General features: G+C 42.8%; 1 protein-coding gene across 1 annotated transcript in view; it reads right to left on the reverse strand.

Annotated features, from left to right (window-relative positions):
• Tll1 (tolloid like 1) overlaps window positions 1-1,242 on the reverse strand; it is a 183,561-nt gene extending 182,319 nt beyond the window's left edge. Inside the window, exon 1 of the mRNA XM_059244372.1 lies at window positions 865-1,242. Coding sequence (XP_059100355.1) covers window positions 865-1,033 — 169 coding nt within the window. The 5' untranslated portion in view covers window positions 1,034-1,242. The remainder of the gene's footprint in view (window positions 1-864) is intronic.
• Between the last annotated feature and the right edge of the window lie 14,848 nt (window positions 1,243-16,090).

Genomic DNA, 16,090 nt, shown 5'->3' on the forward strand with positions numbered 1-16,090 from the left:
TGGTGTTTCAGCCAGTGTTGAGCGACCTGGGGCACTGAGTTCACGTGGTCCCTAAGAACCACGTGCATGCCTGCGTGCGAAAATGCGTGGGGCTCCCACCACAGGCCAGACAGAAGAGGCCTGGTGGCACTGGGCAAGTGGAAGAGAAGGTGTTCCTGGACCCTCGCAGGGAGAGAGCCCTAGGCTTCAGACAGTGTCAATCAATCCCACACTGTCCCGATCGTGTTTTCAGGAAGGAAGACACAAACTTGAATGGTATAACAACTTGGTATAAATATTTATAGATTTGTTTTAAAATTGGAGAAACAAATAACTGGAATCTTATCGAGAATTGAGTTCTTCTAAGGTTGTCACAACACCTTTCTGGCTTGAAACTCACACTTAAAACTCCTGGTAAAACAAAGAGTGAAGATGTCCAGAGGTAACGATGCCATCCCCACCCACCTTTTGGAAAACTCTGCCCACTTGGTCTTGAACAGACGCTGGGGAACCGCGTCCTGGAACAGAGGAGGTCTTGTCCCCTCCTGATGCATTGAACCCGCTGCGTGTTGGCATTTAAAAACCCACAGAAGCCAGCTGTGTTTATGACTTGTTTAATTTCACAGTGGGTGGGGGAGGGATCTGAAACTCCGGGAACGGGACGTTTGCCTTAAAGGAGTGCTTGGCATCTGAGCCGACTAGCATAGAACTCCAGGGAACTTGGGCCGCGCAGGGTGGAGAGGGGAAGGAAAAAGGCGGGGGGAGAGGGGAGGAGCGGCGGAGGGGCTGGGGAGGGAGAGAAGGAAACAGGTGAGCTCCCACTGCTTCCAGAAGGAGAGTCCAGCACCTTGGTCCCCACCGTCCCAACTTAAGACAGTCACTTACCGGCTTTGCACGGGTCCTTGTAATCTATAGGCTCCGTTTTGTCCTCTTCGTTCCCATCAAAAGTGTAATCATAATCGAGGCTAGTGCAGACCCACAGCTCCCGGGAAAAAACAATACCCGAGACCACCAACCACAGGGGCATCCTCGGGGAGAGCGCTTGCAAACCCATCCTCCTCCCCCAGAGGAAAAGGAGGGGGACCAGACCCGGGAGGGCCCGCGTGGATCCGCGGGGTTCAAGGGACAGTGCTCTCCTCCCCACGGGGAGGCTCCTCGGGAAGACCTGAGTGTTCAGGTGTCCGGAGACATGCGGGTGTCTTCTGGACGGTCGAGAGGGCAAGCAGTGCCTGGCTCCCCCGGGTGCTGGGGGACTTGGCTGCGGGGACCCTGCGGGTGGGCGGAGGGCAGGTGAGGAGCTCGGCCCCGGGGCAGCCGCAGGCAACCCGGCTGGGTCCAGGTCGTCCTTGCAGCGGCCGAACTTTCCGCGATCGCGGCCGCGGCGACAGGCGCCCCGCGGGCTCAGCTGCCACCCGAGCTCGGGCTCCCGCGCCGCCGCGCCCCGGCCGCTGTCAGGACCCCGCGGCCGAGCGCGAGCTGCAGCCGCCTGCGCCCGCCGCCGCCACCACCACCGCCGCCGCCGCCGCCGCCGCCGCCGCCGCTTGGAGAAGATGAATCCGGTCTGCACATCAGCACTTCTGAACTGAAAGGGGAGACCGAGGAAGGGGGTGGGGGGCAGGCATTTCTACGCCACCAGACGTTAAAAGCCTGCAGAAGCCAGGGCAGCTCCTGACTGCCGGGAGAGCAAAGGGGTGTGAGGGTTTGGAGTGCCTCTCCCCCACCCCAACCCCGAGCTGTCTTTTTACCCTCTTCCTAACTTGAAAAAAAAAAAAAAAAAATCTTCGCAGCATCTAACCCAATCACTCGCATCCTGCTTACTTATTCATACAATCAGGGTCAGGATCCGGGCCACAGCCTCCTCTCTGACTTCGTTTGATAGCCTTATACAAACAAACACACAGAAGCGCGCTGACATTTCCATTTCTATTTTACTAAAGATAAAAAAAAAAAAATGTATTCCTCATCTGCCCTCCATGAACAGCAATTAATAGATGAGGTACGTGTCGATGCACAGCGCCAGACCGGGGGTGGCGCGAGGGATCGTGACAACTTCACAGCGAATCTCCCCAACCTGCCCCCACCCCACCCCACCCCACGCCACCCCCAGATAAATGGCAGGCAGTGTGTGTTTCTTTGCCTGACTGCTGGTTTAACCTTTCTACTTCCCCAAGAGTGGAGGAAAAGTCTCTGACCCTTGTCTATTTAGGTAAAAAATCAGAGTTCTGTTCAAAGTCAGTCTCCCAACCAACAAAGTTTTACTAAGAACCGGAGAAATTAATTTAAAAGAAAAGAAAAAAAAAAAAAAAAGATCGAGTTCCAGATCGCACCAGCAGGAAACGCTAAGCCCTCGCTGATGGGCTGGCGCGAGGGCTCACGTGGGCGCAGGAAGGGAAGTTGGAAGTAATAACTCGCCACGCAAATTTTCTGACAGTTCTGGCGCCCATGCCCAGCGCCTCCTAGTACCCTCCGGTTTCACTTGTTTGACTTCCTCCCTAGCACAGGGTGTGAGAGCCCGGCAGCTGGATCGGAGAGGTAAACCACACATCAGCCGAGCAGACTCAAGACAAACACAGGTTGTGGAACATTGGGGAAGGGGGAAAGAAGAAAAAAAAAGTCGCAGGAAATCTCTGCAAAAACCCCTGGTGTGAGCAATTCCAGGTTTCCCACATCTGTAAGTAGTTTCCAAAATAGGTGAGACGACTTTCCCCACCCCCAAGCTTCCGGGGGCCTGGCAAGCTGAGCTCTCCTTTTCTAACAAGATCCTGTACTGTCATTTGAGCCCAGACTTACAGTCTTCCGTGGCTTTTGTATCTTTATTTGAGGAACCTGCCCCCGTTCCAAGTTGCCATTTAGGCAAAAGTAAGGAGCCAGGCGCGCACCCCACCCCACCCCACACACACACATCACACACCCATTAGGATAGATTTGGAGATGTAACTAGTTCTATGCTTCCTACTGAAGAGCAAGCAGATAATCTTGAAGATTTTCTACTTGAAGCAAAAGGATAGGAGGATCCGCGGGTAAGGCAGCTGATTACTTCTCCTTGGCAAAGTTGGATTTTCTCAAAGACCACTACAGTGATGGCCTCTTTTTTCAAACATCTAACCCCATCATACAGAGCAGACCCGCAGGTTTAAAAAAATAAAAAAATGCTTGACTAAGGAGGTAAAGACACTGCTTTTGGAATTTCTTGCTGAGTCATGCTCAATATATTTTAACCCAACCCAAAAAGCTGTTTGTATAATTAATGCTGGTGTTGCTCCTGCAGGGCTAAACAAAAGTGCATCCTATATGGCCCGTCTCAGACCCAGAAATACAGATTTTCTTTAGAAGACCCTTGCCTTTGAATTGTTGACTGTGTCCGAATTTCCTGCCCTGGACTCACTAAATGCCTAGAAACATTTATCACATATTGGTTTTTCAGAGTCTGTACCTAGAGTGCACATCCTTGGCAAGAATGAACATGTTTCATCATTTATTGGGAGAGAAAATGGTACCATATGGGGACATCTGCCTTATTATTAATAGACAGTGATGTCTGTTAGATCTTCATCACAGACCTGTCACTGCTCAGTTTAAAATTTTCATAAATTTGGATGAGGGATGTAACTCAGTTGATAAGAGTGCTTGCTTAGTATGCACAACCCCCTGGGCCAGATCCTCATGATCACATAAAACAAGTGTAAACCTGGTGGAGGACTAGGAGTTCAAGGTCATCTTCAAATACATAAGGAGTTTAAGACCAGCCTGCAATACAAGAGACTGTTTCAAAAGTGAAATAAAATAATAAACAAAAATGTATCTATAATCCGGAGAATGGGTGGTTAACATACTAGAGCATCAGATCTTAGTATGGGAATGTTTATTTATGGTTTAAACGCTTGCAGACTATTTACTCGCATCACAGTATCCTGGGTGCCTCATATCCTGATGAACTTTGGTTTTTAAATTTTTATTTATCTATTCATTTATTTATTTATTGTATGTATAGGTAGGTAAGAGGACAATTTTGAGGACTTGGTTTGTGCGCACGTGAGAAAGAGAGAGAGAGAGAGAGAGAGAGAGAGAGAGAGAGAGAGAGAGAGAGAGAGAGAGAGAGAGAGAGAGGACAACTTTCAGGAGTCCTTTCTTGCCTTCCAGATTCTTGCCATCCACCTTGTAGACAGTCTCCTGTCTCCCAAGCATTAGCTGGCCCACTAGGTTCTGCAAATTCTCTGGTCTCTGCCTCCTACCCTGCTTCAGGAATGCTGAGTTACAGCATCCAGCATTTTATGTGGGTTTTGGGAATTGAACTCAGGTCTTCAGAAATACATTTACCAACTGAATCATCTGCCCAGTTTTGACATTTTAAATCTTAGACTTGGCTCTATTAGTAACAAATCAGCTAGGTTTAAACATCATTTATTTTTATAGATGAAAGCAGATTTTTTTTGTCCTGAACATGTAAAACGATCAATTTGGAAGACTAGGACTGTGATTGAAAAGCTGAATCTGAGTGTAGCCATAGACATGTGCAGTATCTGAATTCAATCTCTTCAGGAAGACGAAAAGGAGAAATCGATTTCTTCAGGGAAACTTGCTGACGTTGTCCTGGTGTCTACTGGTGGCTGTCCTTGACCACGATGGTACCTGCAATAACACCCAGTCCCTTGCAATAGTAGAAGTGACCCCCCCTAAAAGAGGCAAATTCCATAGCAAATTGTCATATTCGTTTTGCTATCATAGGAGTTAAAACTAAACTCCGTGTAAGGAATGCAAACTAGATATGTCTGTTTTATAATCTAGTCTATCAGTCAAAGGCTAAATGTGACTATTTATGACATCAAGTAACATGTGAGTACATTACCTTCATGTGTCTTGTAAAAAACAGAGCACAAAATAATAATCTTGTTGAAAGTAAGAAAATGGAACATACAATTCCTGCAAAATACATGATGTCTAGGAAAACTTAATGGACAAATTTTTTTCAAACTTCATTATAGAAGGAAAGGTGGGTTTCCTTCCCACTGTCTCATCTGAATTTAAAGTCACTAGACTGTAACTAGGGAGTTGAGTTCCCATAAAGACAGATTCCTAGGACACTGTCATAGCTGTGGGTCAAACACAGCCAATTTTGGCAGTTTTATGTTGCTTCTAATTTTAGAAAAAGAATGCTTTATGTTAATAGCGTTCTTCTTTTGGATGAAATGTTATATACTTCAGTCAAGCACCTTTCCATGAGAAGAAAACTCTTGGAACCTCCGTGAAATTTAGCCACTACAATTTCCTTCCTAAAACTTGTAAACTATGACTTTAAAAAAGTATTATTTTCATTTTGTGTGCTTTGTGTTTTGCTTGTATGTGTATCTGTGTACCATGTGCATTCCTGGTACCTGAGAAGGCCAAAAGAGAGCATCAGATCCCCAGGGAACTGGAGGTATCCCATGTGGGTGATGGGAATGGAACCAGGGTCCCCTGGAAGAGCAGTAAGGGCTCTAACTAAAGCTGAGCCACCTCTCCAGCCCCAACACTATGACTTTTATGTCATATTATTTTACATGTCACCATTACAGAATGACCCCAAATCTTTGAGTTCTGTTTTAGTTTACTCTTGGGCACACATTTTTAGGGCTTCTTTTTTGAAGTTCCTTCATGGTAGCAAAGATTAAAAGCAGAGCCTCGGGCAAGCCAGGTGGGTATCCTCCCAGTGAGCCATAACCCCAGTCCCTAACTATAACTAACTAGAGAGATCCTACATTCAGTCAACATCTGCCCATACTGTTAATAACAAATGCAATACAGTGATACAGTGTCAACTGAGAAAGAAGGGAGCATATGGCAATATTTGCTTCAGACTGAAAGGTTTTTTTTTAGGGGGAGGATGTTTGGAAACATCTTTATTTTTTTTATTCATTTAACATACCAACCACAGATCCCCCTCATCCTTCCTCCTGCTTTCATCCAGCCTTCCCCCTCCCCTGACCCACTCCCCATCCCCTCCTCCAAAAGGGTAAGGCCTCCCATGGGTAGTCAGCAAAGCCTGGTACATTCAGTTGAGACAGGACCAAGCCTCTCTCCCTTGCATCAAGGGTGTGCAGGACATACCATAGGTAATGGGCTCCAGAAAGCCAGCTCATGCACCAGGCAGAGATCCTGATCCCACTGCCAAGGGCCCCTCAAACAGACCAAGGTACACAACTGTCTCTCATATGCAGAGGGCCTAGTCCAGTCCCATGCAGGTCCACAGACGTTGGTCTAAAGTTCCTGAGTTCCCATGAGCTTGGTTCAGTTGTCTCTGTAGATTTCCCCATCATGATCCTGACCCCTGCTTGCTCATAAACTCCCTCTTCCCTTTTTGACTGGATTCCTGGAGCTCTGCCTGGTGCTTGGTTGTGGATCTCTGCATCTGCTTCCATCAGTTATTGGATGAAGGCTCTCTGATGACAGTTAGGGTATTTACCAATCTGATTATCGGGGTAGGCCAGTTCAGGCACCCTATCCTCTATTGCTAGTAGACTGAAAGTTCTTATTTGTTAAGGAAAAGGCTTGCACCTTCCCAGGGCAGAAAAAAGAGGTTTCTTGCTGCGGTGCATTCTGGACACTTGTTCATTTGTTTTTCCCCGATTTTTTTTCTTTTACTGAAAATAGATTTTTTTCTCACATAATATATCCTAATTATGATTCCCCTCTCTCTATACCTCCCAGTTCCTCCCGACCTCCCTTCCCATCCTGATATATTCACTTTCTGTCTCTTAGAAAACAAACAGGCTTCTAAGGGATAATAATCAAACAGAGTAAAATATAATAAAACAAAACAAAAACTAGTGCATTGGAATTGGGCATAAAAAACAAACAAACAAAACAGAAGGAAAGAAGCCCAAGAGAAGGCACAAGTAACAAAGACCCACTTGTTTGCAGAGTTAGGAATCCCATAAAAACACTAAACTGGAAGCCATAACGTATACACAGAGAACCTGGTGCAGTCCTGTGCAGGCTTTGTGTGCAGGCTTTGTGTGCAGGCTTTGTGCACAGTCTCTGTGAGTTCATATGAGCTGTGATCATGTTGACTTAGAGGGCTTTGTGTCCTCCATCCCCTCTGGCTCTTACATTCTTTCTGCCCCATCTTTCACTGGGTTCCCAAAGACCCTGTGGCAAGGATTTGACGGTGAATTCCCATTTAGGGCTGAGTGTTCAAAGGTCTCTCACACTGCATAATGTCTGGCTGTGGGTCTCTGTATTTGTTCCCATCTGCTGCAGGAAGAAGCTTCTTTGATGATATCTGAGCAAGACATTGATCTGTGAGTATAGCACAATGTCATTAGAAGTCATTTTACTGCGAGTTTTATTCATTTTTTTTTAAACTAACAATAGTATTTGGTTTTATCCTAAGTCCCTGGGCTATCTAAGTCTTGGGTTCTGGATATCCAAGCAATGTTAAGTATGGGCTCCATCTCATGGAGTAAGCCTTAAGTCAAATAAGATAGTAGCTGTTTATTCCCTTAAGGTTTGTGCCACCATTGCAGTAGCATATGTTGCAGGCAAGGCACCATTGTTGATCAAAGGGGTTGTGCCTGGGGTATCATGCAGGGTACTTTGCTGTACCAAAAACCATAGCATAGACAAATGGGTGAAGGCTCTGTGTAGGCACCAGTTCAACTTCTCCATGTTCAATGAGTTGTACAGGTATTGTCTTCCACAACGGGGCCTTGCTGTAAGTTTGTGGAGATCAGGCTATAGCCTTGGCAACAGCCTACATTGTTTAGGGATTTCCATGTGACCCCTTTGGTCAACAACACAATTAGATGTAACCCCGTCCTGGGACTAGAAGCTTCATTTGGTGACAAGAGATGAACAGTTGGGGATCTATTTGCCACATTATTTGGAGATTTAATATAGGTCATTTTTTTTTCTTTTTCTTTTTTTTATGTTTTTTTTTAATTTTTATTTTGCAATACAATTCAGTTCTACATATCAGCCACAGATTCCCTTGTTCTCCCCCCTCCCGCCCCCCTCACCTTCCCCCCAGCCCGCCCCCCATTCCAATCTCCTCCAGGGCAAAGCCTTCCCCACAGACTGAGATCAACCTGGTGGACTCAGTCCAGGTAGGTCCAGTCCCCTCCTCCCAGGCCGAGCCAAGGGACCCTGCATAGGCCCCAGGTTTCAAACAGCCGACTCATGCAATGAGCACAGGACCCGGTGGAGGCTACCTGGAAAACAGGACCCCAAGAAAGACACAGGGATCGCCCAATGACAGAGAAATGGAATGAGATCTACATGAACAGCCTGGTCATGAGTGGGGGTAGTGAAGGGCGAGGGTCGAGGGAAAGAGAGCTTGGGTGAGTGGGAGATCCCAGCTGGATCAACAACAGAGAGGGAGAACAAGGAATAGGAGACTATAGGTCACTTTTATACATACACACACACACACACACACACACACACACACACACACACACACACATATATATATATAAAGAAACTTCTACTGTATTCAGTTTCCACACAACCCCTCAAATGACCCTTTGTGTTACTCTTTCCCCGTATTCCCTTCATCCTCCTTACATCCCCCTCCCTACTTGATCCTCCTATTCTACATCCCCATCCATCCATAACTATCTATTCTATTTCTGCTTCCTGTCCCCCCCACCATACCTAACCACTATGATTCTGCAAATGTTGCTCAGCTATCACTGACTTAACAGCTAATATTTGAATATAAGCAAATATGCACTGTATTTGTCTTTTTTGAATCTGGGATACCTCACTCAGGATGGTTTTTTTTTTCTAGTTCCATCCAATTACCTGTGAATTTCATGATTTTATGTTTTAATGGCTGAGTACTCCATTGTATAAATGTGCCACATTTTCTTTATCCATTCTTCTGTTGTGTAAATACTCCATGAACATGTTTAAGCAAGTGTCTCTAGTAGGATGAAGCATCCTTTGGGTATATGCCAGAGTGGTATAGATAGATCTTGAGGTAGATCCTGGTTCCCATCTTCCTGAGGACCCACCACATTGATTTCCATAGTCCCTGTACATGTCTCCCTCCCACTAGCAATAAAAGATTGTTCCCCTTGCTCCACATCATCACCAGCATAAACTGTCACGTAGGTTGTTAATCTTAGCCATTCTGATGGGTATAAGATGGTTTCAGCTTGTATTTCCCTGATTGCTAAGTTGAACATTTGTTTCCTAACCATTTGAGTTTTCTCTGTTGAGAATTCTGTTTAAATCTGTACCCCTTTTTATTGGGTTATTTGTTTTTTATTATATATATATATATATATATATATATATATATATATATATATATATATATATATATATATATATATAGTTTTGATACTGGTTTTAACAGAGACCTCTAAAGTGAGAGTCTTTGGGTATTCCTTAGGAATTCTTGGTTCTGCCCTTCCTAGCTACCTTACTGTGGGAGACTGGGATGACTTACGGTTCTGGTTCTATTTCATTGTGATTACTTCAACAATTAAAATACAGACAGTGAACTTCCCAATAAAATATGCTACTACTTCATATATAGCTCCAATGCAATAAGAATTCAATAAAATAATGTCACCCTTTTAAAAGACAAAAGGCACAAATCGCATTGGGCCAGTTACATGTCAATCATTTGCCAATATTTTTATGGTCTTGATTTGAAGATGGAGAATAAGCATTAGAAGACCAAGTAACGCTTGAACACGTTCCTTTTTCCTCTTATCACTAACCTTCTGCTAGCTCTTCCAGTTGCCATTTACTGGGCTCCGTAGTTCTGCTAATGATACTTACAAACACTGATCACTAAGGAATGTGTCTGACAATGCCAATAGCCTTTGTCCTCCCACTGAGGTTCATGTCTCCTTGTTTCCTCATATTTAAGTCCTTTGTCTCCTAAGGAATATGAGTCACATCCTGTCAAGTGCCAGTCCCCACAAAATATTCTGCACATGCTGGATGAAAGTCAAACTTTTTTTCACTGACAAACAACAACAACAATAACAACAACAAAAATGAGTACCTGGGGGCCTTGGGCACCATGATATAGCTAGATTTTTAATATAAAAACATCTGCATATTTATAATAAAATATAGAGTCTGGAATTAGAAAGTTTGCTTTAATCCTTATCACTTTGTTAAATGTATAACACTTATTCTTTCTTAATTTCATTTCTTCCCCCATTAAAATAAAAGAGCTCAATCATGAGTTAATCAGATTTCCATCACTCTTTTAAAAAATACCTGAGGCAGTAAAATGGTAAAGAGAAAAGGGTTGTTTGGACTCATGGCTTTGGAAACGCCAGTCTTTGACTGGTTAGCTCTGTTACTTTTGGAGCTAATGGTGATGACGTATAACACAATAGAAGGGAATTTACTCACCCAAAAGCTGAGGAAACAGAACAGAGAAAGCTAAAGATATTAGCATCCCCTTCTCTCTTCTAAGGACACACAATGACCTATAGATATCCCCTGTAGCTAGAGTTTTCCTGCCTTGCCCACAGTCAGGACAAATCTTTGTCACCTGCCAGTCCCACAGCTGCTCAGACCCAACCAAGTAAACACAGAGACTTATATTGCTTACAAACTGTATGGCCATGGCAGGCTTGTTGCTAACTGTTCTTATAGCTTAAATTAATCCATTTCCATAAATCTATACCTTGCCACATGGCTTTTGGCTTACCAGCATCTTCACATGCTGTTTGTCATGGCGGCGGCTGGCAGTGACTCTCTGACTCAGCCTTCCACTTCCCAGCTTTATTCTCCTCCTTGTCCTGCCTATACTTCCTGCCTGGCCACTGGCCAATCAGTGATTTATTTATTGACCAATCAGCAACACACTTGACATACAGACCATCCCACAGCAATCCCCATATGTTCCACCATCTGCCTCTAATGTCATATTGAGCAAACTTTAACATATAGACCTTTATTAGACATTTAAGATCAATAAAACAACCCGTATGGCTACTGTGCAATGCAAATGTAGTGACTGGTTAAGACACTCTCTGTAGAGTCAAAGTGTGAGAGCGCAAAGGCTATTATGTCATCACCTATTTTCCTATTCCCAAATGATGCCTCTTCATAGGGTCACCAATAATCAATTCAGACACTGAAGGCAAATTCGTAATCAGTACTTATGAACAAACTGTCAAAAGCAAGTTTTTGTTTTTCAGATAAAAAGAAATACTGAGTGTGGGTTGAAATCTGAGAATGCTTAGAGTCGTAACAGATCCATTCATTCATTTCAGAATATCATCTCCCCTGTCTATTTCCTGCTCGTAGATAATGAACATCCAAATAATAACAAATCTATTGTTAATTTTATTGGTTTGCTTCTACGAAGCAAATCTCTGATAGCTTGGATTGCTCAAATCAAAGAGTTAATAAATAAATACACAGTGTCTTAAAAGGAAAGGAAGTTTAGAAACTAGCGTTGTTTACTAGCCTCCTAAATAAGCCCTTGCATAATTGCTTACCATATATTTAAAACTGTGTGACTTCATTTTTATGATGCATTGTAAAATCACCAAGTTATTTTATAACTGATTTAACTCTATTCATCATACACAGCTGCACTTGGACACTAGCTTCTCTGTGTTTCTAAACTCTCCATTATGTTCCTGGCTTAGTTCTGCATCCCAGCCAGATTTATTTTGTAAACTGCACTAGGCTTTTAGGTGGAAATAAGTAATGACCTTGGCCTTCATCTTCAGGCATTGTAACTCATTTTGGGGTGGCTTTTCCAACCACTAAAACACTAATTTTGCACTATAAAACCAAACCAATACAAAATGTCTGAAGTGTGCTCGTTTATACAACTATTGCTTTTCATCTTCAGAGCACTTTAACAACATTAATTTAAGGTCCTTAGAATGGATAGGTATCTGTGAGTTCGAGGCCAGCCTGGGCTACCAAGTGAGTTCCAGGAAAGGAGCAAAGCTACACAGAGAAACCCTGTCTCGAAAAACCAAAAAAAAAAAAAAAAAAAAAAAAAAAAAAAAAATGGATAGGTAGCATTTATTCTCAAGCAGCAACACTAGCTCTAAAAACCAGAGACGACGGAGCATCCTCAACTCAGAGGGGATGATTTTCTCCATGCTTTACTTCTCCCTCGCCTCTTGCAAAAAGGTTTCATTCAGTTTGACTCTGCGTTTGACAATCCAAGGTGGAAAAGAAGCCTTGTAAACTGAGCAGAGAACACTGGGAGAGTGATCCACTGACGTCACAGCAGTTCTAACTGTCTCCAGAGTTGTTGGAGCACCAGCTACCCATGCTGCTTTGCCAGTGTTCACAGGAGAGCTGAGCTGTCAAGAGCTAATTACCCAGCCAAGGTTTTGATCCTCAATTATCTAGCTATTTCAGATAGGCGTGGTGATTTGAATTTTTTGCTAGGGGGAAAGTGCTGTCATTTCTGGACAGTCTCCATAGTTTTCTAGTTTAGTTTGCATATATTCGATAAAAAGTTATAACTAGCACCATCTAGTCACTATCACTCCTACGAAATGCTGTCATTTGAGGTGGTGGGGACAATGGCAGAGTGCTGTCCCCACCTCTCTCTCTCTCTCTCTCTCTCTCTCTCTCTCTCTCTCTCTCTCTCTCTCTCTCTCATCTTCAGATTTCAGAAGGATTTGAACAAGTCTACTCACTTGTGTTTCAACATTTAAATTAAAAGGAATTCAATCCTGTTGCTAGAACAACTTCTAAGTACATCTCCCTTAGAAAAATAAAACACTAATACTGCCAAGAAGGAATTACAAGATTTGAATGTTTCTAGAGAACCCACTGAGTGAGTTGATTCTCTTTGCTTTCTTTAGTCTGTACCAACAATTGCTACCAGGAATGGAAATTGTCGTGCATTTGGCTTTAACATTAATGCAAGCTTTATGGCTTACTCTGAAAATTGCTAGACCACATGCAGAGAAACTGAAGCCGTGTGCTCTTAATTACTAGTAAAACAGGAAAGCAATTAGTAGTGCAATTAACTCAGTGTGTACAGGGAGAGTTTACTAGCCATTTTTATTCCCATGCCTTTGTCCATAGATACCCTAGTTCCCAGGACATGCCCTAAAGGAAAAATTCAATGAGCATGAAACAAAAAGTTATGTATGAAACAGAGAACATACACGCCAATCATGCTAATTATTCATTTTAACTGTCCCAATAATGGATCAGTTTCTAATTGTTTCTAATTTTTTTAACCTGTACATTATCTGGCTCTTAAGTCAAGATACTGCTTTGATCTCACACTCAGTTGTTACTAATATGTCATTTTTCCAAAGTGAATAATATGAAGATAAATTTTAATCTATCTAAATAGAGCTTATAGTGAAACTGGTTGTATTTTTCCTTCGAATATTAGCTACTATGGGCCACACGATGTCTGAAGTTTGCACGCATAAGATTCCTTGTGGCTTTTGAATTGTTATCAAATGCAATCAGAGTTTTTCTCAACTTTCACAAATTTATTTTTCCATGAGATTACTTGTTGTATCACTATGTTGTTACTCATTTCCAGGTATATTCACAAGAGAATTTAAACATTTGTCGATTTAAGAATTCTCCAGAGAACTCACCATGGGCACACTGGTCTAATTTCGTGGGAGGGATTTTTGTGTGTGTTCTCAGCATTGGTTTGTTTTCTTAATCGTCTACTTACGACAAGCAAAGAATAACTTTGGAAATTCTTCTTTGGATTTTGAACACTGGAAGACCCCTGGAAACTGCTTGAAGATGAAATTCGAGGAGTAAGATCAGCAAAGAACACTAATGCACATGAGAATGCAGAGGCTGTTAAGAGTAGCAGACAATTGCCCAGTTTTCTAGCCAAATGGTTAAAACTCTGAAGTACTGATCTTGTATGTGTTGAACTCCTACAGGGTTGATTGTGATGTTCATTAAATGCCTCTAACCCTCCCTAAAAGAAAGAAAATATGATCATAATGGAAGCTGTCAGCCTCATCTGTAAGGAAACCTTTGCTCAGGAGACTAGACCTCCCCTCAGAGCTGTTTCTTTCTTTCTCTCTAAGGTCTTTACAAGCAGCAGTGCCCTGAAACGCAGTCTCTCTCTCTCTCTCTCTCTCTCTCTCTCTCTCTCTCTCTCTCTCTCTCTCTCTCTCTCTCTCTCTCTCTCTCTCTCTGTGTGTGTGTGTGTGTGTGTGTGTGTGTGTGTGTGTGTGTGTGTGTGTTTGTATCTGTCTGCCGTCTGTCTATCTCTGGACATACCACACTGAATTCCCCATTTCATCTGCCCTGAAACTTAATTTCTAAGGCAGAAACAGCACAAGAGTCAGGCACTAAGTGGCACTACTGTGTTGCGGAGTTGGAGTTGTGGTTTCTAGTCGGCCCACTGTCTGAGGCATTCCCCAGATATACAGAGTGTGCTTTATGCAGAGAAAGGTCTGCTGCAGCTGTATCCTTGTCAGCTGATCAGGTTGTTCTGTTTTTGTTTTTGTTTTTGTTTTTAACAACCTGCAACCTCTAAACCTCTAGTGAGAACAATTATCAGCCAACATAAATTCCTTTACCCATTCTGAGTTCCTATAGGAACTATGGGGGGGGAAAAGACAGGAAAAAAATCTCAGCTACACTCAGAACACCTTTGCTTACCTGTTCTTGATTACAGTTTGAGATGGTATAAATAATTTAATAGGTGTAGAAATTCCGTCACTTATTAGCGTACCTTCCATCACTAAAGAATAAAAATGGAAGGAACAATGGTGGAAATCTCAATGGCAATAGGAAATCAATTTCAATGACAGTTACGTTGTTAGCATAAATCATCAGGACCATCGCAACTAGTATGGTCAGAGAGAAGCATCCTTCCTCTGTGTCTACGAGTATCTACACCTTCTTTATCCCTTGTAGTTCTGCAAGACTGGCAGGTAGCCGTAGGTATCTCAGCTATATTCCTGTCCTTTAGTTTTTCCAAGTTTCAAGGCCACAATCTGGACTTAATGACTGAGTTTTCATTTCTCAAAAGTTCTTCACAACAAGCAAATCTTAAATACCTCAGACCCAGCATAGCCTGTCATGAAAAGTAACGTTGCTCAGCTACGCATCACATGCAAAGAGGACGGATGAAGTTATCACTGCATTCAGATAACAGGGAACTAAGCAACAGCATCGATGTCCCCACTACTCAGGTCCAAGGAGTCATCACTTCATGCCATCTGGCTTGATCACTTTGAACTTCTCTGATTACTCAGAGAAAAATTCTTAACAGGTGCTATTCAAATGCTCTGTGGTGCTTGATTGCTGTTTGTTGTTCGATTGCTCTCTGAAGAACCTGACTCACAAAGTGAAACAATTCAATGAAGCCAATTCAATCATCCCATTTCCAGTTTAACTCTCGCAGCGCTTGGGCCATCAGAAAAAATGAAATTATGAAAACTGAAGGAAAATAGATGAAACTGGAAATCATTGTACTAGGTAAAATAATCCACACTCGGAAAAATAAATAGCACGTGTTCTTCCTCATACATAGATCCTAGGTTTTAACCTCTGTGTGTGTGTGTGTGTGTGTGTGTGTGTGTGTGCGTGCATGAATATAGGTCATGATCCAATAGATAGATCATGGGGGATTGGGTATGTTGAGGAAGGAGAAGAGAGTAAATAACACATGCTATATGAAAGAAGGAAAAGGGCCGCTCTGAGTCGAAGGATACAAGGAGGGGCAAAGGACTGAGGGAGGAGGAGCTAGAATCAGTAAAAGCAGTCATGTTTAAAAATGTCACAATGAAACTGAATGCTTGTGTGCTAATTTTAAAATATATATACACATATATCATACATTTATGCATGTATATGTTATATATAAAAGATCATGGGCTGTAATCTGAGAAAATGTGAACTTTCATAATATAGAAAGAGTCATCCATTAGATAATAGTTTGGCTAGCTTAGAAGTCCAAAAATGACTACACTGTTGCAAAACGAGGAGTAAAATTGTATGGATAGTTCATTCATAAAGCATGAGTGATGGTCCATCGTCATTGAGAACTAGACTGTGTTTAAAATCACTTAGGAGACACATCTATGGTCATCTGTGAAGGCATGTCCAGAGAGATTTAACTGAGACCGTGAAGCATATTACATGTGTAGGTATTATCATCCCTTAGGGTAGGGAGGAAGGA

Source organism: Peromyscus eremicus, chromosome 17, assembly GCF_949786415.1.
Source record: "Peromyscus eremicus chromosome 17, PerEre_H2_v1, whole genome shotgun sequence".
NCBI lineage: Eukaryota > Metazoa > Chordata > Mammalia > Rodentia > Cricetidae > Peromyscus > Peromyscus eremicus.